The sequence below is a fragment of the Bombina bombina genome, chromosome 1 (assembly GCF_027579735.1).
Source record: "Bombina bombina isolate aBomBom1 chromosome 1, aBomBom1.pri, whole genome shotgun sequence".
In the NCBI taxonomy this organism is placed as follows: Eukaryota; Metazoa; Chordata; class Amphibia; order Anura; family Bombinatoridae; genus Bombina; species Bombina bombina.
This window is the reverse complement of record NC_069499.1, coordinates 915,248,692-915,270,473: the sequence shown is the minus strand read 5'-3', so window position 1 is coordinate 915,270,473 and position 21,782 is coordinate 915,248,692. Positions and strand designations below refer to the sequence as shown.

Sequence of the window (21,782 nt, the reverse complement as noted above, 5' to 3'; positions counted from 1 at the left end):
AGGTTTTTTTAAGGGTTTATTGGGTGGGTTTTAGATTAGGGTTTGGGCAGCAATAGAGATAAATGCCCTTTTAAGGGCAATGCCCATCCAAATACCCTTTTCAGGGCAATGGGGAGCTTAGGTTTTTTTAGTTAGGATTTTATTTGGGGGTTGGTTGTGTGGGTGGTGGGTTTTACTGTTGGGGGGTTGTTTGTATTTTTTTTTAGAGGTAAAAGAGCCGATTTCTTTGGGGCAATGCCTCGCAAAAGGCCCTTTTAAGGGCTATTGGTAGTTTAGTTTAGGCTAGGGTTTTTTTCTTATTTTGGGGGGGCTTTTTTATTTTGATAGGGCTATTAGATTAGGTGTAATTAGTTTAAATATCTTGTCATTTGTTTTGTATTTTGTGTAATTTAGTGTTTGTTTTTTGTAATTTAGGTATTTGTATTTAATTTAGGTAATTTATTTAATTGTAGTGTAAGGTAAGGTTTTATTGTAAGGCAGGTTAGGTTTTATTTTACAGGTAAATTTGTATTTATTTTAGCTATGTAGTTAATAAATAGTTAATAACTATTTATTAACTATTCTACCTAGTTAAAATAAATACAAACTTGCCTGTAAAATAAAAATAAACCCTAAGCTAGATAGGTTTATTTTACAGGTATTTAGTTTTAAATAGGAATTATTTAGTTATTAATAGTAGGTTTTCTTTAGATCTATTTTAATTATATTTAAGTTAGGGGGTGTTAGAGTTAGACTTAGGTTTAGGAGTTAATAACTTTAGTATAGTGGCGACGACGTTGGGGGCGGCAGATTAGGGGTTAATAATGTAGATAGGTGGCGGCGATGTTAGGGGCGACAGATTAGGGGTTAATAATATTTAACTAGTGTTTGCGAGGTGGGAGTGTGGCGGTTTAGGGGTTAATATGTTTATTCTAGTGGCTGCAATGTCGGGAGCGGCAGATTAGGGGTTAATAATTTTATTTTAGTGTTTGCAATGTGGGAGGGCCTCGGTTTAGGGGTAAATAGGTAGTTTATGGGTGTTAGTGTACTTTTTAGCACTTTAATTATGAGTTTTATGCTACAGCGTTGAAAAACTGACTTTAGAATGCGTTCCGAATCTTGCGGGATAGGCTGTACCGCACACTTTTTGGCCTAAAAAAAAAAAAAAAGCTTGTAATATCGGCGCTACGGAAGTCCCATTGAAAAAAGACTTAACGCAAATTGCGTAAGTTAATTTGCGGTACTGCCAAAAAAGTGTGCAGGACAGCTGTACCTACAAGACTCGTAATAGCAGTGGTAGTGAAAAAGCAGCATTATGTGCCTTAACGCTGCTTTTTTACTCATACCGCAAAACTCGTAATCTAGCCGAATGTGTTTAACCCCAGAAAATTTAACACATAACTAAAGTCCTGCCTGGGAACCCCAACAAATTGCAGCTACTGAACAGGATATGCCCAGTGACTGGAGGCTACATACATATGCTGTTCCTAATTGCAGCTCAAAAACTAAACTGTTTGGTTTCCCCAGGGTTAAAAACATAGGCCTAGTTACATTAAAGGGTCTTGTCCAAAATAGACTTTAATGATTCAGATAGGGCATGTAATTTTAAACAACTTTTGAATTTACTTTTATCACCAATTTTGTATTGTTTTCTTGGTATTCTTAGTTGAAAGCTAAACCTAGGAGTTTTATATGCTAATTTCTTAGACCTTGAAGACGGCCTCTTATCTGAATGCATTTTGACAGTTTCTCACCACTAGAGGGTGTTAGTTCATGTGTTTTCTATAGATAACACTGTACTCATGCACGAGGACTTACCTAGGAGTTAGCACTGATTGGCTAATATGTAAGTCTGTCAAAAGAACCGAAATAAGGGGGCAGTTTGTAGAGGCTTAGATACAAGGTAATCACAGAGGTAAAACGTGTATTATTATAACTGTGTTGGTTATGCCAAACTGTGGAATGGGTAATAAAGGGATTATCTATCTTTTAAAACAATAAATATTGTGGTGTAGACTGTCCCTTTAAGGTGGTAAATTGTGGAAACTGGTGATAAAAAATTTATCTCCATTATAGTCTATAGATATTTTTTTTATGGTACCACCAGTTTGCAAACTTTACCACCTCAATGGCCATAGGCCTAGCAAGGATAATTATATTTATGGCTCAAGAGGAAACTGGAGCCATTGGTAATGGTATCACATGTTTCTTAAGAAACTGCAAATAAAGTTTAAAGGAAAAAAAAAAAAAAAAAGTGTCACGTTTCACATGAAACATTAAATAAATAAAATAAATCAAAAACTACTCAGTTAAATAAACTATCAGCAACTGTTTTATTAACATACACTATTGCAGCTTTGATGTTTAGTTTGTATGCTCACAAACAATTCTGTCTTACAGCACAATGGATAAACGCACATTAATCATACGCTCCAACAGCACTTAAATCTGTACTTTGTTACAGTTCTAAAGAATAGTTTCTGCTTATATTATCCACTATAAACTCTGAAATAATGGCGTTTTTATCCCTTTATAAATATATAAGCCAGTAACCCATTGTGCATGGAAAAAGATTGCAATGCAAAGTTACAAGACTCTTTTTAACCAGTGCCATAGAGATAATTGACTATTTCTTGAATAAAGCAGCTATACAGCACAGTTGATGACATAATGGTTTAATAGAAAAGCTAGCTGATGAGGATTATTTGCCAGATAGAAATAGTTCTTTATTCATGATGTAATCAGCTTTTTCACAAATAAGGCTAACTGATTGTTTCTGTCTAAGATACACAGATAGACAAAGCTTAACCTCTTAAGGACATATGACGGAATTTTTCCGTCATAAAACAATTGAGCAAACTGAAAGCTGTGTCCTTAAAGGGTTAATAGAATCTGGAGAGTTGTTGGTGCATTTACTCCTGTATCTATTAGCTATTTTCTCTGTGCTTAAAGCTCCACTTAATGGGATATTAAAGGGACACTGAACCCAAATTTTTTATTTTGTGATTCAGATAGAGCATGACATTTTAAGCAACTTTCTAATTTACTCCTATTATCAAATATTATTTATGCTCTTGGTATCTTTATTTGAAAGGCAAGAATGTAAGTTTAGATGCCGGACCATTTTTGGTGAACAACCTGGGTTGTCCTTGCTGATTGGTGGATAAATGCATCCACCAATAAAAAAGTGCTGTCCAGAGTCTGAACCAAAAAAAATGCTTAGATGCTTTTCTTTTTCAAATAAAGATAGCAATAGAACGATAAAAAATTGATAATAGGAGTAAATTAGAACGTCACTTAAAATTGCATGCTCTATCTGAATCAAGAAAGAAAACATTTGGGTTCAGTGTCCCTTTAAACAGTCGATTTCATTGTTGTAATAAAAAAAAGCACTAAGTCGTTGCTTATACTTAATAGAAATAATTGCAATAAGTATTATTTGTCTGTTTAAATGATGTTACCTTTTATTTCTTTTACACTGCATTTGTGCTTCCTGACACAGCCCTACAAGTGGGAAGAGGCCTTTGCAGGAAGGTTTTTCTTAGCCTGGTGTCATAAAACTTCTAGGCTTGTGAATAGACTTGATAATCTGCACATGCCCAGAATTGACAGAATAAAAAAATATCTACACTTATCACACTAGAGGCAGGGCTACACTGAGAAATTGCTAATTTTGCAAAAAAACAAGTAAGTTATTTGCTGTTTTTCACGCAATATATTTCTTTTTATATTCACTTTGATTTAACTTTTTTTTTTTTTTTACCAAAGGAGCAGGGTTTAATAATATCCCTTTAAGCAGGCATTAAACATCTTATCCTTTTGCAAATCAAAAAGCTGTTTTGGGCCGTATTCAGCAGTTTGAAAACCTAGGTTATAGGCTTTTCTAGGGAGTGTTGGACAAAGCATTTTTTTTTTTATTATTTTTTTTTTTTTATTATTATTATTATTTTTTTACACAAAAGCAACAAAAATTAAAAAGTGTCCCTTTAAATTTAAATCTGAAAACTATAGTCTTGACATTTCCTCCAAAGAAGTTGGAGTGCAGTCTGTGAAATTCAGAACCCTGACGCTAATACATACTGCACAGTGATTGTTTGATTAGTGCAGTGGATCAAGCAACATTCAAGGTTTCTGAAGGGGTGTCCCCCTGGAATGCAAAACAATGCTATTTTGTTAATTTTATATTTTAAAAACATTTATTTTGCATTCTGATTGTTTGCAATGAAGTGATTTGTTTCTTATGCATATATAAAAAAATAACTTATTTCCCTTTAAAGGGACATTCTTGATGCAGATGAATTACATATTTTAATAGAAACATATTTGCAATATACAAAAATGCTTCTAGTAAAATGTATCACTGTTTTAACGTTAACGTGAAGGTAATGTTAACCATTCTGGATATATGCTATGCTTATATTAAGTTTCAGTAAACATTGTCGCTAAGTTTTTTGGTTTTTTTTAAATATGTATTAATATTTTATACAAGTTTAAAAATCTGTATCGTTTCATCGCCAACTTCTTCCATCCAAAACGTCCTGCTTTTTTAATGTGTGACGTATAAAGTGGTCCCACCTGCTCTATACGTAGCTATGAAGCACGCTCTTGTGAATAAATGTATAAGCGCATGCGCCAGTCTCCGCCTAAACTTCAGTCACTTCACAGTATCGATCGTGCTGGCTGTAACAGAACATGCGCGGCTCATGAACGCACATATACATAGAAAACAAATCAGTATTTTTGTCCACATGCGCTAATTATATTGCACATGCACACATTATACAATGGGCGTATTTGTAAAGGTGGTTGAACACCCCGGGGGGGGGCAGCGTTGATTGGAAATTGTATAAATTGTCATCAATGACAAAAATTAGAATAATGCGGGTGGACGAACTCCGTTAATACATATATCATTTATAAGGTATTATAACTGCTAAATAAGCGTTGATTGACGAATCCATGAATGAAACTTAGGCTTATTTTATGCAATTATTCAATTGCCATAACGCAGTTAACTTGACTTTACATTCACTTTAACATTTTTCTCTGCAGGTGCATGTGAAGCATAGCTAGATATTCTCAGTGCACCAGCATTTTAAATACTGCAGCTGCTTAGAGCATGAGTGAGCAAGTGCAGTGTTTAAAATGCTGTTGCATGGTGCATACTTAAATACACATTTGAAACAGCTTTAGGTTTTATTGAAAACATTTTTGCCAATGCATGTATATTACAAAAATGCATCTGTTCAAAACTGAAATGCATCTATATGGATTCCAATTTTGGATGGAATGTCCCTTTAAGGTTATCTGTTGTCTGCAACTTATATTATTTTTCTAGTCACAGAAGATATCATTCCACATCTTTCTTAAACAAATGGCAAGGCACAATTTCTATGATCTAATGTTATCAGCAAAGGTAAAAACATTTGAGAACTGGGGAAAATACAAAATAGGTGTAGTATATTTATGTTGTTATTTAAATCATGAAGCCATGACATTTTCAACCAAGAACAACTATAATAAATGCAGAAATAAAGATTTTTTATTTTGTTTTAATTACAAAACCTGAGGTTTGGAAGGGAACTAACTATATTTCATATTATGGCATATACTATTCATAGTATTTCACAATATCTCTCAATAGCAATCTGCGTAATCTTCAAAATGTGAACTTGGCACAATAATCTTTTTACACAGTGAAATAATAAGGTGTGTACCAGAAAAAAAAACAGATGTTGGGAATTAACAGAATACATATCCCACTGCTCTTCTATATATACTCTATTTGTTAAGGAATATCTTACTCATAGCTTATAACTTGTATATGCAAAATAGACATTTTATAATCATTTAACACTGTCATTTTGTTAGCACAATTTGCAAGGTTTTGCAAATCAAGAGTAATTCAGAGAACCACCTCTTGAAAAGCCTGGTGGAATCCACATTTGCTGTAGCTAATTAGGGCCATATACAAATGAGTTTGTTCTCCGAGCTAGCCAATCATTGCAAAATGTTGCAGACTCAGATAAATGTCTTGATGGAGGTGTTCTAAAATAAGTCTCGACTTAGAAGAATGCGGGACCTGCGTCACTTCTGGTGACGTGACATCAGCTTTTGGAGGAGTGTGGCGCTCTCTGTGCATGCGCAAGTGGCCCAACCTCTCAAAATCAGCTGTAAATTATGCATTCCATAAACCTTAGGTCAGATCACTCTATGCAGTCACAACCATTAGATTTTGTGGGGCCACGTGACACTATACATGACATTTTTTTTAATGGAATCCGTCCTATGCGCAGTGAGCGCCACACACCTCCAACAGCTGATGTCACGTCTACGGAAGTGACGCAGGTCCCGCATTCTTCTAAGTCGAGACTTATTTTAGAACAGAGGCAATTCAGTCTCTCTGGGTGGAACTGTACCAAGCCGGCAAAAATAAACAATGAATGTATACTGCAATGTTTTATTTTCCCTGAATTACATATTCTACAAAGAGATTAACAGTTAAATGTACCTTTACTTATGGAAATATTTTAAAAATCACAAAGTTTACCAAATGTATTTATTTATATAACTAATAAACCCTCAACATTTAAAGAAGTTATAGCTATTAAAAAGGATTCAAATGCATTATTCCTTTCTAATTCTAATTAATTTGCTACTAAGAGTTAATAATAAACAAACTGATTGACATATTGGTATTATGTGTTTCTACACCCCATCAAGTCATATAGTATGATAATAATCCATATGTACGGTTCACTTAAATGCAACAGGTAGTGATCGAAGATAAATTGATTTGCCATATGGAACTAGTAAAATATCCAAATTGCTCCAGGCTCTAAATTCTCCCATCACCCTCTACTATATTATCTCCAGACATAAGGTTTGCATTAGAAAGTTACAAACTAAATCCTGGGGGTTTGCTGATACTGAAATGCTACAGAGAACAATAGAGAGAACATAAGTGAGAAATTGAGGGTTCAGGATGAACAAGATGGTCCAATGGGTATAGAAGGGGGTTAAAGTGAGAGATAAAACATGGAATTGAAGAATTGGAGTGTGGCAGGTAAGGCAGATGCCATTTAACCTAGAAGACAATCACATTGCACAATACAGACCAGAAAACAGAGGCACAGCCCTCCATTTTATAGTATGTTTATATGAGGACAGCTGCTCCCTTACATCAATTTCTATTCATCTGCAGTGGGGAGGGAGTGATGATAGTGGAGGTTGTGAAGAAAAGGGATGATGAAGGAGGGGGGGGTGAAAAAAGTGATGGATAAGGTACATGGAGGTGATGGGATGGGGGTAGGTAAGGTTAAGGGGAAATAATTAAAGGGTGTGGGGAGATAAGTTAGTTAAGGAATGAGAGTTAACTGAGGGGTGTCTGGTGGGGCAGGTTTCAGTGAGGAGAAGTGAGGCGGCTGGAGTAACAGGAGATATAAGGGTGATAAAAGAAATTGAGCTGATGAGGACAATATAACTAAGATTCTAAATGAACAGACATAGTATTGAGAGATCAATAGATTTGGAGTAGAATGAGGGAGTGATTCGGAGACAATGTGTTATGATGGTGAATAGGATAAGGTGAGATATAAAAGCGATGGCAAATAAAGTTTGATGAAAAAAAGAATGTTGGTCCTTAATTGAAAACTGGCAGAGAGCAATGTGCTACAGTCCTCTCTGGCATTCAATGGGTTAAAACAAAAAGTAGCGGATCAGTGAGACACAGTACCACCCCTGCCGGGCACTCACCCATTCTGCCAGCAGCAGCTGCCCCTTGCGGGTACTCAGGAACTCCTTGCTCGGAATAAGGGCGCCTAGAGCGGATCGGCCAGGCTGTGATTGCTCGGGTGGGTCGGGGTCATCCATGGTGTGAGGAGCCGAGGCTGTGTTTGGAGAGGATGGGGGAAAGCAGCGGAAATGGTGACAACGCGGAAATCTGCAAAAAGTGCAGCATGTGGGGGATTAACCAGTGCATTGCCGGTTTACCGCTTCCTGCCCAAACCGCAATGATCAGAAGGGGAACGAGTCGATGCGCGCTGGCTGCAACTTCCCCGCTAGAAATTGCAACAAGGGCGTCAGAACAGCTCTAAATTATTCATTAAACAGTAGAGCACTGGTTTTCTCTGTGCATAAGTTCCCTTTTACTACGGTCTGATTATATTAATGTTCAACGCACCTCTAATGTATTTTGTATTTTTTATCATGTTGTAAAATATACATTTTTCTCAGATTAATGTTTTTAGGATACCAATAAACTCGTTGTTTACAAAAATTTCTGTAACACAGGTTTGTCACATTGCATATCAATGGCGAATTTGGTTGCCAGCTGTTCGCCAGAACAGAAGAAGAAGAAGAAAAAAAAACTGTACAACCTGTGGGTGAGGGGGGGCAGGACAGACTGTATTGCCCCTGAGACTCTTCTCTGAGCCTATATAAATAATTGTGCAAGGGATAATTTCACACTCACAACCTGTTCACAACTGCCAGGTGTAAAGAATCAGCTTAAATGGATAGTCTAGTCAAAATTAATTCAGATAGAGCATGTCATTTTAAGCAACTTTATACTTTACTCCTGTTATCAATTTGTCTTCATTCTCTTGGTATCTTTATTTGAAGAAGCAAGAATGTAAGCCAGCCCATTTTTGGTTCAGCACCCTGAGTAGCGTTTGCTGATTGGTGTCTAAATGTAGCCCCCAATCAGTAAGCACAACCCAGGTGCTGAACCAAAAATGGACCGGTTCCTAAGCTTACATTCTTGCTTTTTCAAATAAAGATACCAAGAGAACGAAGAAAATTTGATAATAGGAGTAAATTAGAAAGTTGCTTAAAACTGCATGCTCTATCTGAATGATGAAAGTTTTTTTGAGTGAGGAAAAGAAGGGTTAAATTCTGGCTTTAGTGGCAGAGGGATACAGTGATATACAGTGAGCGTCAGGTTACTTCCATTCTTAGAATTTCAAAGACGTTGGTTCATAAGAACAAGGTCAACCAGAAGACATTGGGGATAACTCTTTTGTAATAGTTGAAAACAATAGCACGAGTCTTGTATTTATTTATGGGATACATTAGCAAAATCTATTTAGCATATACTTTCTAATTGCATACACTATTCATTTAGGTTTAGTGGCACTGTGTATCAAGGAAAATGCACTTTATTTACATATTCCAGCATAGAAGCTGGACAGGATACCGTTAAAAACATTGATGCCCTTCATATAAACGTGTGTTAACGTGAATATTGAAATTAAAAACATTAACCTTTTTTAAAGGGACATGAAACCCAAGTTTTTTCTTTCATGATTCAGATACATCATGTCATTTTCATTTTAAAGTTTTTTTATTATTCAGCATATAAATTTCCAACAATTTGATTACGCCATGCAAGGCCAAAAAATGAACATCAACATAAATTTCTTCCAGCTTGATTGTCTTGAAAATACAACTTAAATTATTCATAAATAAATTAACAATTATTAACAGGATGGTACTACAGAAATACGTAAGTATGAACGACCCCCTAACTCAACCAGGTTAAACAGTCAGTAATAATGAACACAATTGTCAATTTTAAACTGCTGAATTATTTTGTATCCCCTCTAATACCCTCGAATTGTGAGCACATAGCCTTTTATAGAACCGCTTTTTATCAATTGGTTTTGGGGCATATCCCCGCCCCTCCCCCCCATCCAAGGAACAGGAACAAAACAAAAAAAAAAAAGGGGGGGATTTAAATAGATGAACACCAAGGAAAAAGATAAAAGGGGGGTCTACCACACCCCTAGTAGTACTAATTCAGAATTTCTAAAGGGAAAAATCATGTATTCTATTTCGGCTACTGGGAAAATTTTAATGAATAGAGACCATTTTGCAAAAAACTTTTTTATGTCCTCTTCATCATTCATGTTAGTATCTATCTGTTCTAATATACATTGTTTTTTTAGACAGGTTTTGACCTCATTAACCGAAGGAGTTGCCGACATTTTCCATTTTTTGAAAATTAAGTATCTAGCTGCTATAATTGTCATATTGATTAATTTGTGTTGGGGTTGTAGTTTCTCCCTATCCTTCCTTAGAAATACCATATAGCTCAGGGATAGATCCAGAGGTTGAATCTTGACAGTGTTTTTTAACCAATATTCCACTTTCCTCCAGAATTGACCTATTCTAGGACAGCTCCAAATCATGTGTACCAGGTCAGCACTATGTTTTGAGCATTTTGGGCATTTATTAAATTCTATATTCCCACATTTAAGACCTTTCTCTGGAGTGAAGTACGCCTTGTGCAGAAGTTTGACCTGCGATTCCCTCCAAGTGGAAGAAAGTGTGGTCTGAGCTATTCTTGTAATAGAGCCTTGTACTGATTGTACATCAATATTACTCTCTGATATTAAGTTATTCCAGTCTGCCGAGAGTTTCTCAAGATTTGATATACCCCCGAGGGAGACAAGAAGGTGGTAACATGGCAAGATAGACATCAGTCCTTTTCCCATCATTCTTAACCACCCCTCCAATCCCCCCCATGACCATGGGCAGTTTGTTTCCCTCAAAAGTTCCACTACGAAGTGTCTGGCTTGCAGGTAAGCAAAGAATACCTTATTTGGGAGATCAAATTCATGCCTGAGTGATTCGTAAGTTTTTACAGCGTAGCTCTCTCTGTCGATAAAACTGAATGACCCAGGGGGCGGAGCCTGTAGCTGCTGCGACAAGACGTGTTTGTGGAGAGCTCTTGGACTATATTTGATTACAAAAGTTTTTTTTTACTGAATCTAACACAGTATTCCCTACTGTTCCAAGGTGTCCAGACTAGAGAAACTCTAGAGAAGTCTAGGGGTTCATAACATCAAACCGGACCTGCCTATGTCCTTCAGCTCAACTACACGGAGGCGGCCACGAGGCCCATACCGAATGCCTGATCCTCTGTGCTGTTGGGGCTTCCCGCATTATTAACCCCCCCCCCAGGAGTTCTTGATTCTGGGTTACTAAGCCAGATATTTAATGCTGGCCCTACTTCTAACTAATGAGACAATGGAAGAGTTCCAGTGCGCATTCCAGCGGATTCTACTGGACTTTGAGCAAAAGTTCTGCGCTACACTAAAAGAGGCATTTCAACCCCAACTCACCTCTGACTATGGAGGAGAAGAGAGAGTTGACTCCATGCTTCCAAAGACGGATACCGAAATACGCCCTGTCTTGGGCCAGGACCAGAGAGCCTCTGACCTAGTGCTCTGGCCGCAACCTGTCTCCTCTGAGAAGCCAGACACTGAAGCTGAGCGTCGACTGGCTGTACCGGCAATTAAAGTGTCTGACCATTTTGACGATATCTATCATCTCAACAGAAACCAAACAGGGAAGCTTTTCCAAACCTTAACAGCTCCCCAAAGTGCAGATATGGTAGCCGCGAGAGAACCGTCTGATAATTCGAAGCGGCTGGCCGATCTGAAGAGGAGAGCTGTACTAACGGCTGCACTGAGAGCTACGGATTAAATATATGAGAGGAGAGATGCCGCAACTGACTCCAGCTAACAGCCAGAATCCCCAGAGGCCAGTGTTATCCGAGGTTGCTGAGGTGCCTGCCCTCGGTTTTTTCAGCACAGGTTTTGAGATTGAACATACCCGGGACCTCTTCACTTGTACAGAGATCACAAATGCAACACGTAAATCAACCATCCTGACCAGAGAAGGTCTATGGGCCGATAGACAGATCGTAGAGGCTTACCAGACCGTGAAAGCGCCAGGGTATGGCGCTTGTACAAGTTCCCACAGGTACTGTCCCCGATCCGGCATAGGATGACTGTAGTTTGTCATACAGACATTTGCGGTATTAAACAGAGCAACTGCGTTGGCGGCTTAGAGCTCGTTTACCGTCTAAAGACAATTATCAGATATGCAACTTGAAATATTGTTATTGCCTTAATATCTTGCAGCTACACCGGGTTCACTAGTTTGCACATTTAACTCACGCAACACCGGAGCCTCAGGTTTGAGAGACACTGTTCTGCCTACTTTTTCATGTTTGCTAACGAATATGGCTACATAGCACCTTCCTATGTCTCATATCAAAGTTGTTTAATTACGATTGTGTATATAGTTTAACCTCCCTTATGGTAACCCACTAAAATCAAAGACAGATTGATAGTACAGTTTATATAAGTAGCTGCTAATAGGAAAAAGAAATGTCAACCTATCTTAATAACTTCTGCAATTGCTGATAATCGTTGGGTATAAGTTGTTGCTCATGTTAAAGTTTGCCTGGCACTATGGAGAGTTGTATTTGCAGGCTGCTGTATACCTTACTGATTATATATGTAATATCCATCAGATTTAAAGTGTGATAAGTGTGTGTAGAGAGCGGATAACATACGAGTTGAGGCATTTTTCTTACTTTTCCTAATTACATATAGTGCTGTGACGTGCTGCCAGTGTCCCTGGGGAGCGAGCCTGCATGTGCAAACCTACAGCCAACAAATGCTTATACACTTTCAGTATAACCCTACATTAAGTCCCATCATTAGCATAACAGAATGTTTATCCCCTCCCCCACTAGTTCACCTTTTCCCTGTGGCCCATGAGTGGCCCCTAAGTAACTGCTACATAATATTTGTTTAAATGTGTCAGTTGGTCCAAAAGTGACCGGTCCAGTAGTTACCACTCAATTTTATCCTATATATAGAAAATATGAGGTTTGTTTGTATTAATATATTTATGATGTGACAGACCTGTTTATCCCGTGAACGATATTCATTTTGTGAGAGATATGTTCTTTCTAAGTGTCTGTACTTGACTTTTGCAATTTATTTTGTCTGTTACTTTCTCTTTTTTTCTTTACCTCAATAAAAAATAATTATAAAAAAAAAAAAAAACTGAATGACCCTTACCAATCCTACGTTATGCCATCTTTGAAATACTACTGATTCTATTCCCGCCGGGAATTTAGGGTTACCTAGGGGTGGAGCAAACTTTGATGCATTACAATCCAGAGCTAGAACCTTGCCCATTTTCCACCAGCTCTGAATAGGGTTGTAGATAGTTTTAAATGTCTTCAGCCCCTGGGGTATTAATTTCGGTTTACAATGTGTTAGAGCTGCCGGCAAAAATGGGTAACACATGTTAATCTCTAATTGATTGTTTGTAACATAATATTTAGGGAAAAAACAGTCTGCCACTATATGTGCTAAGAAAGCATAATTGTACATCCGCACGTCAGGTAATGCAAATCCCCCCTGACTCTGTGGTAATTGTAATTTAGAAAGAGCGATTCTAGGCTTTTTTTTCTGCCATATGAATCTTCTCAATAGCACATTCAGCAGCCGAATGTCTTTCGCTTTAAGTAATATAGGAACATTCTGCAGGATGTATAGCAATTTCGGAAGTAAGACCATTTTGAACACTGCTATCCTACCTGATATAGATAATGGAAGACTTTGCCAATTTGATAAACTCTGTTTAATCTCTGCCAATATTGGGGGAACGTTTAACTCATATAGCATCTCTATATTGGATGGTATTAGAACACCCAGGTATTTAAATGCCTCCGAAACTATCTTAAAAGATATATCCAAAGGAGAATTTTTATGTTTCTTTAACCAGAGAAGTTCCGATTTCGAGGTATTGACTTTGTAGCCTGAAAAGGATCCAAATTGTTTAATGATTGATAATAGCTTTGGCAGATTCTCTTTGATGTTTGATAAATAGAGAAGAATATCATCTGCATATAATGCAATTTTGAGCTCCTTTCTTCTAACCTTTATACCTTCTAACTGATGTCTTACCATGATTGCTAGGGGTTCTATTGCCATATCAAAGAGCAGGGGAGAAAGAGGACATCCCTGTCGTGTTCCCCTCTCCAGAATGATCTCTGGGGAAAGGGTACCATTCACCAGAAGTGTGGTGCAAGGTTTGTTATAAAGATTTCTTACAAATTGACAGAAGTTACCTTCAAAACCAAATTTAGTTAAAGTCTCGATTATGTGTCGTAATGTACCGAATCAAATGCTTTTTCTGCATCAGTTGAAATAACCGCGTGGTCAGAGATGTCCTGCCCCTCCCAGCCCCTCATGCTCTCCCGAGAAAAATAGTCTACAGTCAGCAAGATCTTACATCATGTCATTTTAAATAACTTTTCAATTTATTTCAATTATCTAATTTGGTTAGTTCTTTTTTTTCCTTTGCTGAAAAGTATACCCAGGTAGACTCAGAAGCTGCTGATTGGTGCCTGCAAATATATGCATCTTTTCATTGACTTTCAGATAACTCCCAGTAGTGTTTTGCTGTTCCTTTATCAAAGGATAACAAGATAATGAAACATATTAGATATTAGAAGTAAATTGGAAAGTTGTTTAAAATTGTATTCTCTATCTGAATCATAAATGGAAAACAATTTGGTTTCATGTCCCTTTAAGTATAATACAAATTGGGTGAAAAAAAAGTTAAAAACAGTTGCAGCAATAATGTGTGAATCTCCTTTATCTGATGAGCCTGCTAGACCCTATGTGTCTAGGATTGTATATCCCATACGTCACTAGCTCATGGACTCTTGCCAATTATATGAAAGAAATACTGTATGTGTCTGATGTCCAGTTCACAATTTTAATAATACTGGGGACTAGGGAATGGTATATGTAACCATATATCAATCAAATAGGAGTGTTATTATTATTTCACATATATAATAGGTGGTATATCTCAGTATGCTACCATCAATGGTCAACGTGCTTATTTAGTGCTTAGGTAGCTGATGATAATGTTATGTAAAATATAAGGGCCCTTTGTGTTAGAATATATTTCATATGGTGGTCTTCCTTTAAAAAATTAAATAAAGATCAAGATTCAAGTGCACACTCCCCACATACGGTTAAAGCTCTCCCCACTTAAGAGTACTTTAGAATTAGGAGAAATTGTACAGATATTGAAACCTTTAGGATGAGAGCTACAGAATTAGAACAAAGACTCATTTTAAGAGGCTACAGTAGAATATCCTTGAAAAAAGCCCAGAGAAGGGTTGAGAGAACTGAAAGTCATTATTGGAGCCAAAAATTAGAAGTAATAATGGAGAAACTAGATAAATTCTAACATATAATCCATAAGTGGAGGAAGCTATGAATATCATCCAAAATCATTCAGACATTCTGGTTATAGGCAGGGCCGGATTTCCCATTAGGCACAGTAGGCATGTGCCTACAGGCACCTTGCAGTGAGGGGCGCCTGCCTGTCAGTAATAAAAAAAATGTGAGGGCATTAATTTTAGTAAGAATTGTGCTGCCAGCTGCTTACAGAGTTGAGTGTTTCATTGGGAATATGTTACAGCAGTTGAGGAAGCCATGAAGGAGAGAGGGGCAAAGATTAAAACTAAACCCCTTCCATTTTTGCCAGGCATGTTTAGTTTCACTTTTATTTTATGTACTTCTGTTGCCTCACACAGCCAAGCTCCATGCTGATGTGTAGCAGACACTTTTTGTTGAGGAATGAAAGCTTCAGAACAACAGGTTAGGACTGTACAAGGCTTCTAATGCTGCCTAGAATGACAACATAACAAGCAGAGCACTTTAACCCCTTGGCTACCAGAGAGGGTTGCAGTGTATTCACTTGTTATGTGTTGTAGGGTATTTTGATAGCCAGGGGGTTAAATTCTGCTTCAGGATGAATGTTTTTGTTCTATAAAGGCCTTGGAGGTGAGGAGGTTATGTGGGACTAGCTGCTCTGCTCTTTATTACAAGTTGCCAATTGTGATTTACAGTCTTTAGGGCACTTTGCCAACAAAGTTTGTAGACTGTAAGGCTGTAAAATGTGTATGTGTGTAAACCACTCACATGGCATATTTGTTTGTATGTATGTATGTATATAAATATATATATATAGAGAGAGAGAGAATAACTCATTGTGTAAACCATTTACAAATCTAAACAAGTCAGAAGACTTGCTTATACCCCAGAAACTCTCTGATTACACTGTTTCCAATGCAGCAAAGGACTCTGGGGAAAGATATGCAAATGACGTTAACAATGACTCACTTTTTTACTTCTAGCCTGCTTTTTAAGGCAGACTTCCCTTTATGCCATAGCATTGCTGCATTACACAGCTTCTAAGCTTAGCTAGGATTAGTACAGTGATTCAGACCAATCTCAGGACAGCTGTTTCGTGGTTATTGCAACTCATCAGCTGGAAGTAGGTTGAATCACTGCTTGGTAAAATTGTTTTCTGGGGGAAATACAACAGCAATTTAAAATATGGGGAGGTGAAAAGTGAGTTTAAAATCCTCCACTAAATCCAAAATGTAGAGAAAATAACTCATTGTGTAAACCATTTACAAATCTAAACAAGTCAGAAGACTTGCTTATACCCCAGAAACTCTCTGATTACACTGTTTCCAATGCAGCAAAGGACTCTGGGGGAAGATATGCAAATGAGGTTCACAATGACTCACTTTTTTTACTTCTAGCCTGCTTTTTAAGGCAGACTCCCTTTACGCCATAGCATCACTGCATTACACAGCTTCTAATCTTAGCTAGGGTTAGTACAGTGATTCAAACCAATCCCAGGACAGCTGTTTAGTGGTTATTGCCACTCATCAGCTGGGAGTAGGTTGAATCACTGCTTGGTAAAATTGTTTCTGGGGGAAATACAACAGCAATTTAAAATATGGGGAGGCAGCTGATGAGTGGCAATAACCACTAAACAGCTGTCCTGGGATTGGTCTGAATCACTGTACTAACCCTAGCTAAGCTTAGAAGCTGTGTAATGCAGCGATGCTATGGCGTAAAGGGAGTCTGCCTTAAAAAGCAGGCTACAAGTAAAAAAGTGAGTCATTGTGAACCTCATTTGCATATCTTCCCCCAGAGTCATTTGCTGCATTGGAAACAGTGTAATCAGAGAGTTTCTGGGGTATAAGCAAGTCTTCTGACTTGTTTAGATTTGTAAATGGTTTATAAAATGAGTTATTTTCTCTACATTTTGGATTTAGTGGAGGATTTTAAACTCACTTTTTGCCTCCCCATATTTTAAATTGCTGTTGTATTTCCCCCGGAAAACAATTTTACCAAGCAGTGATTCAACCTACTCCCAGCTGACGAGTGGCAATAACCACAAAACAGCTGTCCTGTATTTTAAATCCTCCACTGGCGATGTTTTATGCATATGACAAATTATTCATGGTCTTTACATAAAGATATGTACATATTTTTTCGTTTTACTGAGCTAATTAAAAAAGGTGCTTTATAAAAATTGGGTTTCCACCTACTAAGGAACAAGTTTTCTATTAAGGACTGCTGAATTAAAAAATCTTTTTTACATTATGCTTTTTTTTTTTTAAATTTATTTACTTATTGTTTACAAATGCTTAATAGTGATGGGTGTGTGTATGTGTTATTTACTCCATAATGACAATGGCAAGTTTTCACAAACTCACCTGTGAGTGCTTGTGTCTGCTATTACTACCTGTGTGTGCATGTATCTGCCTATTACTGCCTGTGTGCATGTCTCTGTCTATTACTGCCTGTGTGTGCATGTATCTGTCTATTACTGCCTGTGTGTGCATGTATCTGCCTATTCCTGCCTGTGTGTGTATGTGTGTATGCCTATCTATCCCTGTCTGTATGTGCATGTATCTGCCTATTACTGCCTGTGTGTGCATGTCTCTGTCTATTACTGCCTGTGTGTGCATGTATCTGCCTATTCCTGCTGTGTGTCCATGTCTCTGTCTATTACTGCCTGTGTGTGCATGTATCTGCCTATTACTGCCTGTGTGTGCATGTATCTTCCTATTACTGCCTGTGTGTGCATATCTCTGTCTATTACTGCATGTGTGTGCATGTCTCTGTCTATTACTGCCTTTGTGTGCATGTATCTGCCTATTCCTACCTGTGTGTGCATGTATTTGATTATTACTCCCTGTGTGTGCATGTATTTGATTATTACTCCCTGTGTGTGCATGTATTTGATTATTACTCCCTGTGTGTGCATGTATCTGCCTATTACTGCCTGTGTGTGTATGTGTGTGTGCCTATCTATTCCTGCCTGTGTGTGCATGTATCTGCCTATTACTGCCTGTGTGTGTATGTGTGTATGCCTATCTATCCCTGCCTGTGTGTGCATGTCTCTGTCTATTACTACCTGTTTGTGCATGTCTCTGTCTAATACTACCTGTGTGTGCATGTATCTGCCTATTATTGCCTGTGTGTGCATGTCTCTGTCTAGTACTGCCTGTGAGTGCATGTCTCTGTCTATTACTGCCTGTGTGTGCACGTCTCTGTCTATTACTGCCTGTGTGTGCACTTCTCTGTCTATTACTGCCTGTGTGTGCACGTCTCTGTCTATTACTGCCTGTGTGTGAAGGTCTCTGTCTGTTACTGCCCGTGAGTGCACATCTCTGTCTATTACTGCCTGTGTGTGCACGTCTCTGTCTATTACTGCCTGTGTGTGCACGTCTCTCTCTATTACTGACTGTGTGTGAATGTCCCTGTCTATTACTGTCTGTGAGTGCATGTCTCTGTCTACAGGTGAAACTCAAAAAATTAGAATATTGTGCAAAAGTTCATTTATTTCACTAATGCAACTTAAAAGGTGAAACTAATATATGAGAAATACTCATTACATGCAAACCAAGATAGTTCAAGCCGTGATTTGTCATAATTGTGATGACTATGGCTTACAGCTCATGAAAACCCCAAATTCACTATCTCAGAAAATTAGAATATTACATGCAATCAATAAAACAAGGATTGTACATAGAACAATATTGAACCACTGAAAAGTATAAGCATGCATACTGTATGTACTCAGTACTTGGTTTGGGCCCCTTTTGCAGCAATTACTTCCTCAATGCGGCGTGGCATGGAAGCTATCAGCCTGTGGCACTGCTGAGGTGTTGTGGAAGACCAGGATGCTTTAATAGCGGCCTTCAGCTCTTCTGTATTGTTCGGTCTCATGTCTCTCATCTTACTCTTGGCAATGCCCTATAGATTCTCTATGGGGTTCAAGTCAGGTGAGTTTGCTGGCCAATCAAGCACAGTAATCCCACGGTCATTGAACCAGGTTTTGGTGCTTTTGGCAGTGTGGGCAGGTGCCAAGTCCTGCTGGAAAATGAAGTCAGCATCCCCATAGAGCTCGTCTGTGGAAGAAAGCATGAAGTGCTCCAAAATCTCCTAGTAGACGGCTACATTGACCCTGGACTTAATGAAGCACAGTGGACCAACACCAGCAGATGACATGGCTCCCCAAATCAACACAGACTGTGGAAACTTCACACTGGACTTCAAACATCTTGCAGTGTGTGCCTCTCCATTCTTCATCCATACTCTGGGTCCTTGGTTTCCAAATGAGATGCAAAATTTGCTCTCATCAGAAAAGAGGACTTTGGACCACTGAGCAACAGACCAGGTCTGTTTTTCTTTAGCCCAGGTAAGACGCTTCTGACGTTGTTTGTTGTTCAGGATTGGCTTGACAAGAGGAATACAACATTTGAAGCCCATGTCCAGGATCCATCTGTGTGTGGTGGCTCTTGATGCACTGACTCCAGCCTCAGTCCACTCCTTTGGAAAGTCCCCAACACTTTTGGATGGCCTTTTCCTGACAATCCTCTCCAGGCTGCGGTCATCCCTGCTGCTTGTGCACCTTTTTCTTCCACACTTTTCCCTTCCACATAACTTTCTATTAATGTGCTTTGATACAGCACTTTGGGAACATCCAACTTCTTTTGCAAATACCTTTTGAGGCTTTCCATCCTTATGGAGGGTGTCAATGATGGTTTTCTGCACAACTGTCAGGTCAGCAGTCTTTCCCATGATTGTGATTCCTACTGAACCAGACTGAGAGACCATTTAAAGGCTCAGGAACCCTTTGCAGGTGTTATGGCTTAATTAGCTTATTAGAGTGGGACACTTTGAGCCTAGAATATTGCACCTTTTCACAATATTTTAATTTTCTGAGATTGTGGATTTGGGGTTTTCATGAGCTGTAAGCCATAATCATCACAATTATGACAAATCACGGTTTGAACAATCTTGCTTTGCATGTAATGAATCTCTCTCATATATTAGTTTCACCTTTTAAGTTGCATTAGTGAAATAAATGAACTTTTGCACGATATTCTAATTTCTTGAGTTTCACCTGTATAACTATCTGTGAGTGCATAGCTCTGTCTATTACTGTCTGTGTGTCCATGTCTCTGTCTATTACTGCCTGTGTGTATAGTATATTTGAAAAATAAACAGCTATTACAATTCTTTATCAAATTATTTATGTGCAAAAATCTCTCTGATTACACTGTTTCTAATGCAGCAAAGGACTCTGGGGAAAGATATGCAAATGACGTTAACAATGACTCACTTTTTTACTTCTAGCCTGCTTTTTAAGGCAGACTTCCCTTTATGCCATAGCATTGCTGCATTACACAGCTTCTAAGCTTAGCTAGGATTAGTACAGTGATTCAGACCAATCCCAGGACAGCTGTTTCGTGGTTATTGCCACTCATCAGCTGGGAGTAGGTTGAATTACTGCTTGGTAAAATTGTTTTCTGGGGGAAATACAACAGCAATTTAAAATATGGGGAGGCGAAAAGTGAGTTTAAAATCCTCCACTAAATCCAAAATGTAGAGAAAATAACTCATTGTGTAAACCATTTACAAATCTAAACAAGTCAGAAGACTTGTTTATACCCCAGAAACTCTCTGATTACACTGTTTCCAATGCAGCAAAGGACTCTGGGGGAAGATATGCAAATGAGGTTCACAATGACTCACTTTTTTTACTTCTAGCCTGCATAGCTCTGTCTATTACTGTCTGTGTGTCCATGTCTCTGTCTATTACTGCCTGTGTGTATAGTATATTTGAAAAATAAACAGCTATTACAATTCTCTATCAAATTATTTATGCGCAAAAATCTCATAGGGGCCCATTTATCAAGCTCCGAACTGAGCTTTTGGGACAGTGTTTCTGGCGAGTCTTCAGACTCGCCAGAAACACCAGTTATGAAGCAGCGGTCTAAAGACCGCTGCTCCATAACACTGTCCGCCTGCTCTGATGAGGCGGACAGGAATCGCTGGAAATCAAACCGATCGAGTACGATCGGGTTGATTGACACCTCCCTGCTGACGGCCAATTGGCCGCGAGTCAGCAGGGGGCGGCATTGTATCAGCAGCTCTTGTGAGCTGCTGGTGCAATGTTAAATGCGTAGAGCGCATTGCTCTCCGCATTCAGCGAGGTCTTGCGGACCTGATGTGCACTGTCGGATCAGGTCCGCAAGACCTTTAATAAATAGGCCCCATAGACTTTAATAGTGAATTTTGTAAAAAAAATTGTTATGACTTTTCTAAATAATTATAAATATATTGGCAGTTAGTAAAAGATATAAAGATATTTTTAGATAATATCAATATATTTGGAAAAAACATTGTAGTAGAAAAATGACATATTTAAAGGGATAGGAAAGTCAAAATTAAACTTTCATAATTCAGAATACACCATAGAATTTTAAGTCAATTCTATTATTTTTGTTCTCTTGGTATCCATTGTTGAAAAGCATATGTACATATCCTTAGCAGCAGCAATGCACTACTAGGAGCTAACTGGTGGTTGACCGTAACACACATTTGTCTCTTGTCATTTGCTCACCAGATGTGTTCAGCTAGGTCCCAGTAGTGCACTGCTGCTTTAGAGCTGACCTCTAAATGACAGAGTGACATGCAAGGTCTAGGAGGGGGACTTTAGAATCTGTGAGGGGGGGCGCATTTTGTAATTTTGCCCTGGGAGCCAGATTCTCTGTAAACGGCCCTGCTGATACTGGGTATGTTCACCCTGTTCCTAAA

General features: G+C 38.3%; 2 protein-coding genes across 2 annotated transcripts in view; one reads left to right on the top strand and one right to left on the bottom strand.

Annotated features, from left to right (window-relative positions):
- The window catches only part of CMTM3 (CKLF like MARVEL transmembrane domain containing 3), a 117,728-nt gene extending 109,714 nt beyond the window's left edge, over positions 1–8,014 (bottom strand). Inside the window, exon 1 of the mRNA XM_053698396.1 lies at positions 7,735–8,014. Coding sequence (XP_053554371.1) covers positions 7,735–7,851 — 117 coding nt within the window. The 5' untranslated portion in view covers positions 7,852–8,014. The remainder of the gene's footprint in view (positions 1–7,734) is intronic.
- Positions 8,015–11,485: 3,471 nt separating this feature from the next.
- The window catches only part of BEAN1 (brain expressed associated with NEDD4 1), a 155,768-nt gene continuing 145,471 nt past the window's right edge, over positions 11,486–21,782 (top strand). The window contains exon 1 of the mRNA XM_053715879.1: positions 11,486–11,707. Coding sequence (XP_053571854.1) covers positions 11,486–11,707 — 222 coding nt within the window. The remainder of the gene's footprint in view (positions 11,708–21,782) is intronic.